Source organism: Ipomoea nil, unplaced genomic scaffold, assembly GCF_001879475.1.
Source record: "Ipomoea nil cultivar Tokyo-kokei standard unplaced genomic scaffold, Asagao_1.1 scaffold2818, whole genome shotgun sequence".
Taxonomy (NCBI): domain Eukaryota; kingdom Viridiplantae; phylum Streptophyta; class Magnoliopsida; order Solanales; family Convolvulaceae; genus Ipomoea; species Ipomoea nil.
In genome coordinates, this window is record NW_017619246.1 from 1247008 (window position 1) to 1262198 (window position 15191).

A 15191-nucleotide genomic window follows, 5' to 3' on the forward strand; every position below is an offset into this window, starting at 1 on the left:
TTGTTAATTTCGTGTATTTGGAAGCATGATGAATTTACGGTGAACATTCTATATTAATTGCTTAATTTTACCAATTGAATTAAGTTCTATCTTTTGATTTATAAAACTAATTGTGTTGAAATCTGGCCAACTTTATTTATGTTCTTAAGCTTTTTTCGTTCTGATTATTATTTGTTATTTTGATTCTTATTGAATTACTCAATTAGCTTTCTAAATTTCAATTATTTTGCAATTGATTCTTAATTAGCTTTGAACCTTAAAATTATTTAATTAGTTATTTTAATTTATTCAATCTCTGGCTAATTCATTTTGAGGTTATTCAATTATTGTTCTTGTCGTTATTTTCTACTGGTGATTTAATTTAGTTAATCCATTCTGATTATCAATTATGTTTCCTTGACTTCAGATTATTATTAAGTGTTCTCAATTCAATTTAATTTCACTGCAATTCAAACTTTATTTTCTTTCTTTCCACTCTTTTAAGTAATTAAATTGCATTGTAACAATTCTCTGTGGGATCGACCCTTGCTTTTGCACCTTATTACTACACTGACTCGTGCACTTGCGAGGACATTATATTTAAAATTGTCCATCAGTAGGGGTGGGGATAACAGATATTTCTTTAACTCCTCGAACTATGCTTGACATTCAGGGGTCCATTCGAACCCCTCTCTTCTTTTGATCACTTCGAAGAATGGTAGAGAGCGCTCTGCCGATTTGGAGAGGAAACGGCTAAGGGCTGCCAGTCGTCCCGTCAGTTTTTGGATTTCCAGTAGGTTGGTGGGCGGTTGCATATCCAGTATGGCTTTTATTTTCTCGGGGTTTGGTTCTATCCCTCTCTGTGTGACCATGTATCCTAGGAATTTTCCCCCACGGACAGCGAATGCACATTTCTTTGGATTCAATCTCAGCTTGTATCTTTCCATGAGTTGGAAGCATGCTCTAAGGTCTCGAGAGTGCTCGGGGGCTTCTTTGCTTTTTACCAACAGGTCTTCGACATAAGCCTCCATGCTTTTCCCAAGCAAGCTGTGAAATATTTTGGAGACCATCCTTGTAAATGTTGCTCCCACATTTTTCAGGCCGAACGGCATCACCTTATAGCAATAGACTCCATCAGGTGTCAGGAATGCAGTTTTTTCTTCGTCATGCTCTTCCATAAATATTTGGTGATAGCCCCGAAAGGCGTCCATGAAGCTAAGTAGTGCGCAACCGGCAGTTTGGTCTACCAGTTGGTCTATTCGTGGTAAGGGGAAGGGATCCTTAGGACACGCCTTGTTGAGGTCAGTATAATCGACACACATTCTCCATGCTGGGGGCTTGGGTACTAGCACAACGTTAGCCACCCAAGCGGGATAGGTGACTTCTCTGAGGTGTCCGATCTCTAGTAGGGTGGAAACTTCTTTTTTTACGAATTCTCTTCGGTCTGCTGCTAGGTGCCTCTTCCGTTGCATGACTGGTCGAGTGGCCGGATTGACAGATAAGCGGTGGGTGATGACCGACCGGTCAATTCCGGGCATGTCTTCGGGTCCCCAAGCGAATAGGATTTTGTACTCTTTCAGTGTCTGTAAGATACTCAGTCGGACCTCTTCTGTTAATCCTTTGCCTATCTTGATCGTTCTATCTGGTCTGGAGTCATCCAAAGCTACTTCTTCTAAATCGGCTGCGGGTTCCGGCCTTTCCTTAATCTCCTCTCCTTTGGTTTTCTCGGTGATAGTTTGGACCTGCAGGTCGTGTTTCCCAATTTGTCGGCAAGAGAGGAGGTAGCATGATCGGGCCACATGGCGATCGCATTTAGCGATCCCCACTCCTTCTGGTGTTCGGAATTTTAAGCACAGATGCTCGAGCGACACCACATCCCCCAGGTCCTCTAAACCTGGACGCCCTAGAATTACGTTGTGCGCGGAATTGATGTTAACAACCACGAACTCCATGTCTAGGGAACGGACCCTTGGGTATTCTCCTATTTCCACGGACAAGGTGAGGCACCCCTCAGCCTCTACGCTATCTCCGGTGAACCCAGCAAGTGGCGTCCGCACTAGGTGTAGTTGTTCTCGGGACAGTCCCAGCTTGTTAAATGTCTCGAGGTACATGACATTGACACTGCTGCCAGTGTCTACAAATACTCTCCGGACGATGGTCCCATTGATGTCCACGGTGATGACAAGGGCATCGCGGTGTGGCGTTGGGCCGTCCGGGAGGTCTTCATCAGAGAAGGTGATGACGTCCCTCCGGCCTTTCTTGATGGGGGGTCTATGTTGCACTGCGCCTACATATAATTGTCTAGCCCAACGTTTCCTCTCGCGAGAGCTGTCTCCAACCGCAGGCCCGCCACAAATCATGTGGATCACACGCTTGTGTTTCCAGTTTCGATCGTCTTGCTCTTCTGGATTCCCCTCTTGTTGGTTGGGTGTTTTCTGTTGGGGCCTATCCCTAAGTTCGCCGGGAGGGTTCCAGGCTGGTGCCCATGGAAGTTTTCGCCATTGGTTGGGGCGAGTAGTCGATTGTCTTTTCTGGATAAGCTCCTCGATTTCTTTTTGCAGGGTAGTACATTCTTCGGTAGAATGTCCCGTGGACCTGTGATATCGGCAGTATCTGGCTCTTCCCGCGGCCGGCCGTTCCTCCGCCTTTGTGGTTGGTGGCGGTAGGTTCTCTGTAGGTCGGGGTGGTTGGACCTCGTGCACGTGCCTTGCCCCGAGGGTGGGGACTGCTCTGTGTCGAGGGGGAGGTGGCCCCCGGATGACGTTAGATCTTTCTTCCCGTTTAGACGGTCGGTCCGAGAGACGCGTTCTCGTCTCGTCACGGGGTCGTTTCGCTTCTCGCCTTATTTTTTGTTGCAAAGCTTCTTCTGTTTCCGCGTATTTGTTGGCCCTATGGACGGCCTGTGCATACGTGTCGGGGGTCTCCCTTCGTAGACTAGTGAACAGATCCCCTGACCGGAGGGCTTCCATGAATAAAGTGAGGGCCGTTCGGTCGTCCAGATCTTCTACAGCCTGTACTTCCTTCTGCCATCTTTTTAGGAACTCTTTTAGTGTCTCAGTTTCTCCTTGTTGTATGGCAGTCAGGGTCATGAAGTGCTTCTTTGTTTTCATGCTTCCTGCGAAGTAGGTTAGGAATTGTTCGGCTAGGGTTTCGAAGCGATCGATGGACCCTGGTGTTAGAGATAGGAACCAACGCTGCGCTGCCCCGCCCAGCGTTGAGAAAAAGGCGCGATAGTACATGGGGTCCTCCGCCCCTATTACCATCATCTTTGCCTGGAAACCGACTAAGTGATCGCTGGGGTCCCCTGTTCCATCGTAAGTAGGCATTGTCGGACACTTGAAGTCTCTTGGCGCGCGATATTCTTGGATTTTCATAGAGAATGGACTGGCAGACAAGAGAGATCGAGCGGTTGGTCGATCTCCCCTACCCTCAACCTTCCTTTGGAGGTCTCTCACCTCCCTGGCGAGTTCTGCCATCTCTCGATCTCGATTCCCCTGACCAAGTTCTGGAGTCTCTCCGCTACCCTCCATCATGTCTTGCAGAATTCTTCTTCGATCGGGATCCCCTTCCCTTGCCCCTCCCGTGTGAGGACCGGTTGCCTGGGTGACCTCCGCCCCTCGCTGGGGGTTGAGCCTGACTCTTTGTTGCGGGCTTTCTACCGGGGGGTTTCCGAGTTCAGGCTGTGGAGCGGTTTCCCGTTGGTTCAGGGGCCCTAAGCGGTCTAGGACGGAGATTGCACGACGGGGTCCCTGGGGTGGAGCCAATCTCTGTGTTCTTTCAGGGGGCAAGTTCGTGTTGGGCAGTCGGCCGCCGGCGATCTGGGTGGTATAGTTTATCCGGGAGGGTTCTGGGGATCCTGCCCTTGCAGCCTGGCCATGATGTAGGGCCGCTAAGTAGTGTGCGGCGGCCTCTACTATCTCGGGGGTGAGTTCCACTGGCTGGATCCGTGGGACACCAACGGCCGATGGGCGTGCGTTCGAACGAACCTCTTCCTCTTCTCGGTGACCTCCCCGGTCGGCCTCCCTCTCCAGGGAAATATGCTGATCGTTCGGTACCTGCGAGGGGGGGGGGGGGCTGAGGGTTTCTCTCAAATCTCTGACTGGTCTAGTGACTGCCTGGTTAGTTCGAGTATTTCGTCGTGTAGTTACCATGCTTTCAGGGTTTTGAGGAACGAACGATAACTTTTCGTATCGATCCCCACGGACGGCGCCAATGTTGGTTTTATGACTTTTGGGCAGTCAACGGCAGGCCAACACTACCGTTAGAGTAACGAGGATATAGGAAAATATAGGAGAAATATATGGCGGAAATATAGGAATGTTGTATTGATGAGTATTGCTCGTGAATTGCTGAGAGAGTTGTCCCCCTCTCCTCTGTGCGAGAGGTCTATTTATACATATTTTGGGCCTTGAGCCCTACAAGGAATAAGAATTCTAGACTACCTCATATTGGGAGTCTTAATTACATAATAAAACCTAGTTCTATTATACTAGAAATAATGAGTCCAATTATAATTATATTGAGAATAATAAGCCCAATCCTTAACAAATTCTTGGGTTGCTTTGTGTCGTGTCTTTCTTGGGCTTCCTTGATCTAGTTGATTTCTTGGGCCGGTCCGTGTGGGTCCAGGCCTAGTATGCTATCCATCAAGTGGGTATATCATTTATGCTCAAGAATAACTTTAAGAGTATGAGTAATGGTTTGATTAGTGGGAGTGATCATTTAAAAGATCAATAAGATGCCCCATTTGATTAGTGGGAATGATCATTTGGAAAGATCATTAAAGATGTCCCACTTCAAGATTGCTCCACTTCAAGGATAAGACACATTGCCTTGTTATTATAAAATCAATAATTCAATTTGTTTAACTACAAGTTGTGCAACATATTTCTGAAAAGGTTGTATTAATAGTTTTTTATTATAACAATGGCATTAAGTTTATGGTGAACTATCACGAGTTAGATTCTTTAGCATTTATTGGAGTCTTTCGTCTCATCAAATTGATCCTGGGCCATTAAGATTTAAAAGGTTCAAGATTCAATGTTGAGAGACACAAAGCATGCGAAGACTCATGATGTTGGTTCATATAGATGAATCTTGAGGACTTTTTTGATACAATATTTTGTTATTTCACAAAATTACATTAAAAAGTCCTCGTTATTGCTCTATGGCATGATTGCATGAAAGTTGGGCTTCCCTTTTGTTTTGGAGATTATTTATAAGGTGTATGTTTAAAGTTCTGTTTGTGTGCTTAGACTCAAGAATTTGTTATCTAAGTCGTTGGAATATAGACTACTCAATTACTGTCGTTTGCTAAGATTAATGAGAGTAGGAGTGATAGACGTGTCGACTCTGAAAACTTAGCTTTCAACGATAGTATTAAAGATAATGAGTTAGTCATGAAACATATTAGCATTATGCTAATAGTTGTGGATCCTACTTAAGGCATGCTTATAAAAATTTTTGGGATCATACGGGGTACATGGAACTTATTATGTGACTATATTGTACGTACATTTATTTTGTCACTTCTATGTAATAATTTGGATGGTTTCTCATATGGTTATGCGCATATTTATTTGAGAAACATCCCTAAGGTTGGACCAAGAATAAACGTAGGGTTTATTCATAAAGGACCTGAGTTGGGAATCAAAATGCATGTGATGCATAGATGGTATTACTCACACTTTAATTTAGAGGACATACCACTATGATTCATGTTTTTTTTATCTTCAACAAAGGTTGTGCCAATACTTGCATCAAGTGGAAAATTGTAACATTTTCCATTAATATTTGTACAAATGAAGTTGTGCAAGTTTATTATGCCAAATTTAGCCATTGCGGCAATAATTAGTTTTTGATAACTAATTATAATCAAGAATTAACATAAAGTTTATTCATTAAGTTTTATACCACATAAGGTACTTAGAGAATAAGTTACATTGTAATCATAAGTGGATACTACTCTAAATTAAGAGGAACTATCTCTATGGTTCATGTTTTTTGCTTCTTTGAGTTAATACTTGCACCAAGTGGGAGAATGTAACATTTTCCATTATGTCACCATTAAGTGGTGCAAGTTTATAGGCCATTTATGGCCATAATGTTGGAAGTAACGGTTTCCGTTACTTAACCTATAATGATGGCACGTAGGTTATATATATGTATGGTCCTCCCACTGCTCCTGTGACTTTGAGACTACACCATCTAGTTGAACAGGAGACCAAGTGGTAGACAAAACACCAGGGTTCCTTACGATTCTTGAAGCAATGCTACAGAGATGATAACTATGGCTGGAGGTGCTTGATACTATGCTTCTGCTATTGAGGTTATTACATGAAACATGTCTATTTCATTTGTATATTTCTAACAGTATGTACATTTTTTATTACAAAAGAAGGGGGATACCCACATATACTATATGTGCCTAGACCAAGGCTCAAACCTTAGACCTCCCACATAAGGGAGCAACTAGGGGTGTGCAAACTTCGGAGAATTTTCGGTTAACCGACAAAGTTCGGTTAACCATTTTTTAACCGAACTTTTTCGGTTCGGTTAATGGTTAAAGGAATTTCAAAACTTTGGTTAACGGTTAATTTGGTTCGAAAGGTCGGTTAACCAAATTAACCGAACGGTTAACCGAAATTTTTAATATATATATAAATAAATAAATATAAATAGTAAGTGCGTAATACTAATATCAAAATATAATGGACTATGGATATTTAGACTTTGAATTTTTGATTGAAGATTTGAAGTTAGGGATGCATTTACTATGATATGTATTGTATTTTAATTTGATTTATTATTTTAGGTGATTTTTAGAATTTTAAATTTTAGCTTTAAAAAGTTTGGTTAATCGGTTAATCGACTGATTAACCGAAAAAAAAATTCGGTTCGGTTAATTCGATAACACAAACTTCGGTTCGGTTAACGGTTAAAGGTTTAAAAAGTTCGGTTAATTCGGTTTGGTTAAAACGGTTCGGTTAACCGTTAATCAGTTACCGGAAAAAAAAAATCGATTCGGTTAATTCGGTAACACAAACTTCGGTTCGGTTAACGGTTAAAGGTTTAAAAAGTTCGGTTAATTCGGTTCGGTTAACCAAACGGTTAACCGATTAAACACCCCTAGGAGCAACCAGATACCAATGGACCACAAACCACTTGGTATGGTGTATGTGCATTAGACCTTAAAAAATGGGATTGTTATTTTATTCATTTCTCTTATAAATTCCGTGGAGAAAGTAAAATACTTTTAAAGTGAAATTTGATAAATGTATTATGATTTATGAGAAAAATTAAAATTCTTGTTACATGTTTTAATTTTATTCGAAGAAGAAGAAGAAAAAAAAAGTGATATATAATTATAGTAAAAAAAAAAGTATATATAATTGTTATAATTATTATACTTATGGTCATTAAAATGTAAAGACTCTTCATTAGCTTTTCATTGATTACATTATTTATGTTATGTAGTTGAATGGTTGTATGAACCATTATATAAATGGGTGAAAGCTAAATGATACAAAACACACTTACATGGTTGTAGTGCTCCATTGTGTTCTTCTCTTTCTCCCTTTTTATTGCTTTATTCTACACACATATACACATACATACAAACATCGGGCTATTACCGTGCAGACACCGCGAGACAACTAACGAGTTGATAGACCAAAATGTAACACGATATCAGCACGAATCGCCAACATATCCCTTGGTGAACGGTATGCTCAGACCTGTTACAGTACATGTTTTTATACTAGACAAGCATGTTCATAGAATTCATATAATACATGATTGATATGATACACATTGATTATGAAATTTGAAATATGAATTACACATTGGTTCGTATATACATAAGTTTGTGTAAATTCCTGAATATGTATTTCCAATTCTATATTCTACGAATTGAAAGAAATGTATGAACACGGTATATGCCCGATTGTCTTCCTAATATATCATATTATATTGTCTAGATAAGAATGATATTGCATATGTACGTATAGTTTGTATATGTATTTGCAAATTTTAGAATATGATTTTTCCAATTTTTTTTGCTTATGCTAATGAAATGTATGGCAAAATTGGGTGTTATATTTTGTTTTACTGCAAAATTGACATCTTATTTGGATAATAGCCATAGTTCCTGGAAAGAAGAACATTTTGCTTATTAGTTTAATTTGATTGGTTGTGGTATGACATACACTCTAATGATTAAAAGAAAAGAACCCACTGTTTTTGTATTATATATATATATATATATATATATATATATATATATATATATATATATATGCATGTGAATTCACTGGTTATTTTTCTCTTGCATATATGTGATAATATATTAAGAATATATATATTATCAAATTTTTGTGTCTGATTAGGCAATGAATGAATGACTAATTTTTTATTAAGTTTGTTAAAGTTTTTTTGGAAGCTTAAGAGTCATTAAGACTTTAAAGCTTATTTTGATGACTTGGGAGCATCGATGGTGCATTGGAGAGTGAAGCACCACTCGTTGCCTGTAGCACGAGTTGATGCCATAAACACGAGTCGATGCTTGCCGTATTGATTCGGTGTTTGCCGCGTCGGTTCCTGTTGCATCACTTTCGGTCTTTGTGTGTATTCGGAAGATGAGTTTATTTTTCAGATTTTATCTTTCAATTTCATCTCTTGAAGTTTGCTTTGCATCTAGAGATTCTTTTTTTTAATCCCTTATTTTGCTATGAACATGTGAAGTTATGAATATATATAAGAACATATGATATATGTTTTGTAGATCATGTCTTCTATCGCCAAAAGAGAATTTAATGAGCTCGGCGGCGACTTTTTGACTTGGGCTCTAGACATAGAGTTTCATCTCGTGTCTAAAGAACTAAGCCAAATCATTGTTTCCGAGTCACAGTGTAATAACGCCCAGAAAGCGCAGGCTCTAATTTTCTTACGTCACCACTTGAACCACGACCTGAAAAATGAATACTTGACTGAAAAGGACCCTTTTGCATTATGAAAGTCCCTGAGGGACTGTTTTGACCAGCAGTCATCGATTGTCCTCCCTCAAGCCCAATTTGACTGGCTTCACCTGAGGTTTTAGGACTATAAGTCAGTTATTGACTACAACTTGACCCTTCATAAGATAGTCTCGCAACCAAAGCTCTGCAAACAAGAATATTCAGAGACAGACTTAATTGAAAAGACTCTGTCTACCTTTCATGCGAGTAACCTTGTACTCCAGCAGCAATACAGGGCAAAGAATTATGAAAAGCATTCTGATCTGATATCCGCACTTCTTGTGGCTGAGAAGCACAACCAGTTGTTGATGAAAAACCATAATGCACGACCTGTTGGTTCTGCCCCCGCGCCTGAAGCACATCATATTGCCCAGGGAAGCAATTCTAGAAGGGGTCGAGGAAGGGTCGTGGTAGAGCTCACGGTCGAAACAATCGAAGTGGTAAAGGCAAAGGCAATAATGATTATCGGGCCCAAGATAAGAAACAGAGTGATCAAGGTTCATCAAGGTCACAAACCTGTTATCGGTGTGGATGTACGGGACACTAGTCTTGTACGTGTCGCACACTAAAGCATCTGGTTGAAGCTTACAAAATGATGCAAAAGAAAAATGATAAGCAACCGTCAGGAAAGGAATCTCATCACACCAACACTGATTTTCCTGAAGCAAATAGAGTGATGAATGATGATGATGACGTTATAAAATATGAGCTTGAAGACTTTGGTGATCAAGAATGATCTGTTTTATGTTCTTGGTTTATGAACCTATTTTTTCTTCGTATCGTTTCTTTTGGATTATGAACCTATATTTTTCATATCATTTTTATGACTTGTTATCTATGTCACTCTATTTTATCATGGTTAATGGTTCACCTACTCTTTTTTTAACCTTCACATGCTGTTTTTGTGCCAAGGCATTGGTTAATTAGTAACGAACATCCACTGTTTGAGAAGTAACCCCGAAGATCTTATAACATTGCAAAGTTGTTGTTCGCACAATGGAGCATGAACCAACATTGTGCTTGGTGGATAGTGCAACCACGCATACTATCCTAACGGATATGAGGTTTTTTCGTACCTTAAACAAATCAAGTAGTAATATTACTACCATTTCTAATGATCAGGTGCAAATAGTGGGCTCCAGAAGAGCATCTATCATCCTCCCTAAGGGCACAAAGCTACTGATTGAAAATGCTTTGTTATACCCTCAATTAAAGGAACCTTGCTGAGTTTCAAAGATATTCATTTGAATGGTTTCCATATTGAAACTAAGACTTAGAACAATGAGGAGTTCTTAATCATGACTCAGTTGATCACTAGTCAAAAACGAGAGGTCGAAGAACTTGCCTCCTTATCTTCGGGTTATATTATACCTATATACAACCCAATGATTCATTTGTTGCACTAATCATGAAACTAAAAAATCCACATTCTTTTCAAATGTGGCATGACCGTCTGGTCATCCTGGGCAGAATATGATGGGTCGGATCATATCTAATTCTGCTGGACATAACCTGTCCAGATCTCAGGTACTTTCGCCAAATATGTTTACATGTGTGGCTTGTGCGAAAGGGAAATATATTGTACGCCCGTCGCATACTAAGGTTGACATGAATCGCCTATATTTTTGCAGAGATTGCAGGGCGACATTTGTGGACCTATTAGTCCACCTACTAGACCATTTAAATATTTTATGGTCCTTATTGATGCTTCCACTCGTTGGACTCATGTTAGTCTGTTGTCCACGAGAACAAAGTTTTCGCTAAATTTGTTGCGAAAATTATTGAGTTGAATGCCCAATTCCCAGATTATCCCATTAAATCAATAAGAAGGGATAATGCTGGAGAATTCACGTCGACGGCTTTCAATGATTATTGTATGGCCTTGGGCATCAAAGTGGAGCATCTTGTACCTTATGTCCATACTCATAATGGCTTGGCTGAGTCTCTGATTAAGCGTATTAAATTAATCGCTAAACCATTACTACAGAAGTCCAGTTTACCAGTCTCATGTTGGGGACATGCAGTATTACATGTTGCAGCTTTAATACAAATCCGACCCAGTGCATATCATGATTATTCCCCCTTGCAACTACTACGTGGTGTAGAACCTAACATTTCCCATCTGCGTGTATTTGAGTGTGCAATTTATACCCCCATATCACCTACAAACCGTATGTGACAACCCAAAATTTAATTTTATAAATTCGGTTTTAAGAAATTCTAAAATAGCCATTTTTCACTCTACCAAAATTTTTGTGACCCGAAAACAGTGTTGGAATTAATTATTTTGAGTTATATTTTAAATGAATTCAACACCGAGACTTATTTTAATTCTAAATCCTAAATTTTTTGGTACATTGCGTACCAAGTTTTTGACCCAAAAGTCAATCTGAGTGAAACCAGGAGAAATCTGAGAAACCTAAATCAAGTGTTTATTTAGAAATTGTTTTTTTGGAAAATCTATTTTGGCCCCCAAACTATTTAAAAACTATCTTCCTAGACTTGGTCCATGTAGCATGGTGGACCACAAACCTCCACTTCTTTGTCTGATACATTTTAAAAGCCAACCAAACTATCATTTTGCCCTTCACAAATCATTGTTGATTCTCCTAGGGTTTGGACACCACTATAAAATGAATAGTTATCAGACCTTTGCCTCTTGATTCCATCCTTGTCTTCTCACCAATAGCTCTGCAAGAACACAAAGGAAAGCACAGTAAGTTTCTAAGCCTAATCTCATCCATTCATCCTCTTCCCTTCTAGCTTCCATTTCTTAGCTTTCATCTCTGAGATTCTAGTTCTTAAGGTTGGTTTTGTGGCTTGTTTGAGGTGTTTAGGTGGTGAAGGGGGTAGTGGATGACTTGGGAAGAAGGAGGAATCTCAACAAGAAGAAGAAACAACAAAGGTATAACCCATGAACTCCCACATCTTATTTATGACTCTGTGAAGTCAAGATGCTAGTGAAAATTCTTAGAAATGCTAGACTATTGATGTTGTTGAGCTATTAAGTGATCTATTGTTGATCTATGATTGTGTTGTTGAGAATTTGGGAGTGTTGGATTGCTCAAGAATTGTTGTAGGTGAAGAAGAATCCTCTCTGGTGCACATTGTCTGTGCACCAGACAAGCTCACAGAGCTAGCCAACGGCCCTAGGTAGGGACCGTTGGCTAGTCCCGTGAAGGGCCGGCTCTTGGGCACGGTTCTTGGCTAAATCCGTGCTTGGCGGGGCTCCTCAAGCCCCGCTAGGCCAAATCAGTGCAGTGGTCGGGCCCTCTGTGGCTTAGCTACGTGTCTTTTTCGGTCCGGAAGTCACGGGCCCTTGAGGCTAGGACACTCGGGTCGTTACGTCGCACTAGTAGAATTTGACTTCGTTGAATTTGGAGTTGAAATGAGTAATTTATAGTAGAAATTGTATAGAGAATTTCTTTGAAGTATACTGTAATTTTTTTACAGTGAAGAAGGATTTTGAATTGTTTGAGCTTAGCCATTTGATTGAAAAGCATGATCATTATTTGTTAAGTTTTTCTTGAATAGCATGTCTAAATATTCATTGTGAGTTATTGAGAATTTGTCAAGAATATGAATATTTGGTTTGTACAGTACATGAGCTTATTTAATTATAGTGAAGTGAATTACTAAAGCATAAAATATAAGTTGAGTTTATGAAGTGTATTTCAAGTTTAAAGAGCATAATCATTATTTGTTAAATGTTTGCTAAGAAGATTACCGAGAATTGAATTATGAGCATGAGTTTGTACATTGCCTGTTTGACTTATAGTCAAAGAGAATTGAGATATTCTTTATAGTAAAAGAGCTTGTTTAGTATATCATGAATTAAAGTGCATTAGCGGCTCTAAGTAAGTCTAAGTATTCTTTTAAAAACCTATATCTATTTTGGGAAAATCATTATCTAGTTGCACTGAGAAGTTGCATGATACTTGATTTTCAATTTGTGAGAAAAGAGAAGTTGTTGAGGAGCTATGTGCATAAGTTTGCATAAGTAAGTTATTGCATGAGAATGAAATGCATGAGTTATATCTATATGTATCTAGTGTGAGTAATCCGAGGTTTTGGATGCCCGTTAGGACTATCTCCTTTTGGAAGAAAAGAGAAAGTAAAGAAAGAAACAGACATTGAGATCCGATGTGAAGTAACGAGGTCGATATTCCCGAGTTACTGGGTAGGATACTACTCGTCGGGCTTGGAATCCCGGTCAGGGGGTGTGCACACTGACAAGTACGATACCTGATTCCATAGAGTTTGAGAAAAGAGCAAAAAGAATGGTTCTGTGGTTGAGAAGAGTATTAGGCCAGCTAGATTATAGTGTATATGTATATCTATCTATACTTATACTAAAGCATCATGTTCATTTTATTGCATGATTATAAGAGTTGCATGATTTACATGAAAGTATGAGAAGAAGCATGTCTTTATACTGTCGTTTATTCATTATATGATAGCATGAGACTGTTTATTAAGATAAATGATAGCATGAGATTGCTTATTGAGACACATGATAATATGAGATTGCTTGTTGAGTATTTAGTATCTCTTTACCCATCAGTTGAGCATGATTAGTGTATTTCACCATGATAAGTTATATATGTGAAAGCATGAGATTGTTGATGAGTTAAATAATTGAGAAGTATGCCTATTTGATAATTAGGTTGCAAGCATATAGAACTACTGTTGAGTATGTTTGAATGTTGTTTAAAGTGATTGAGAATACTTGATCTAAGTGTGAAACAAATGTATTCAAAAAGTATATGCTATAGTACTTTACAGGGTTGAGTAGCGTTATACTTAGCTTCGTGCTCACGGGTTATTTTCTACTTGCTTGTTTGTTAACCCCTTTCAGGTGAGCCCAGTTCTTGAGAGCGATCGAGTTAGACTAGATTAGCTTAGAGTGCTTGTTGTAGTCTAAACTCTTTTTCAGTTATGTTTATTGAGATTTGGTTGTAGAACTGTTTAGATGTTTTGATGGTGTTGGACACTGGGGTTTGTTCCCTAAGATTGTTTAAAGTTAGTTAAGATTGACTTTGTTTAGATCTTTTCCTTTCCTGTGCAATCACTGTGTGTGGTGATTGTGGCGGTGAAACCTCTTAAAGTTTGATTAGTAAGTTTATTATGCTTGTTTAGTATCCATTTCTAAGTTAAGTATTGTTAATAAGGTTTAAGAAAAGTGGGGTGTTACACTATACCTCCATGGGCCCGCAGCGAAAACTAGGTATATATGTTGGTTATGAATCTCCTTCCCTCATTAAATACCTAGAGCCCATGACAAGAGATCAGTTTACCGCAAGGTACGCTGACTGCATTTTTTATGAAGATCATTTCCCGGCATTAGGGGAAGATAAAAGACCTTATTTATTGAAATGTTGGGGTAATCTCATGGGATGAAAAGGATCTTCAGTATTTAGACCCACGTACTAGTCAAACTGAACTAGAAGTTCAGAAAATTATTAATTTGCAAAATTTAGCAAATAACCTGTAAGATGCTTTTACAGATAACAGAGGAGTGACTAGATCCCATATCCCTGCTGTGAATGCTCCTTCGAGAGTTGAAGTCCCCGAGGGACCAAGTATGCACACTGACACTCCCCATCGCCATAAGTGCGGGTGACCACTTGGTGCAAAAGATTTAAATCCACGGAAGACGAGAATTGGTAAAATATCTCAGTCACTCTAGAGAAATGTTAACCGTCCTGAAAACGACCGTCCCGAAGACGGAGAACCCAATAAAACTGCATGTGCTCTAAATAATATGAACACTGGGGATGCGGAACATCCAGATAAGAATATTTTGGGAAATGACAATGATCTGGTTGATGTCAATATAGAAACTGCCATAAATTTTGTTGATACAGGAGAAGCATATAACAGAGATTTAATAGTCGCCAACGACACTTTTGCCTATGCAGTTGCCTGTAATATTCTACAAAATAATCTGGATCCAGAACCAAAGTCAATAACTGAGTGCGGGAAGCGCTCTGACTGGTTGAAGTGGAAACATGCAATTGAGGCAGAGCTCAACTCGCTTAATCAAAGAAATGTTTTTGGTCCCACCGTACTTACCCCAAAAGATGTGATCCCAGTAGGATCTAAGTGGTTATTTGTACGGAAGAGGAATGAAAACAATGAGGTGGTTAGATATAAAGCGAGATTGGTAGCTCAGGGGTTCACGCAGAGACCTGGAAT

At 39.5% G+C, this 15191-nt stretch overlaps 1 protein-coding gene across 1 annotated transcript; it reads right to left on the reverse strand.

Annotated features, from left to right (window-relative positions):
• Positions 1-635: 635 nt before the first annotated feature.
• Positions 636-4130, reverse strand: LOC109158413. The gene has a single exon (XM_019306322.1). It carries the CDS (start codon positions 4128-4130, stop codon positions 636-638), a length of 3495 nt encoding a protein of 1164 aa, XP_019161867.1.
• Positions 4131-15191: the final 11061 nt, after the last annotated feature.

Bases quoted from the DNA above. Each gene is read 5' to 3' on its own strand.
- LOC109158413 (XM_019306322.1), bottom strand. From the start codon at position 4,130: ATGGTAACTACACGACGAAATACTCGAACTAACCAGGCAGTCACTAGA.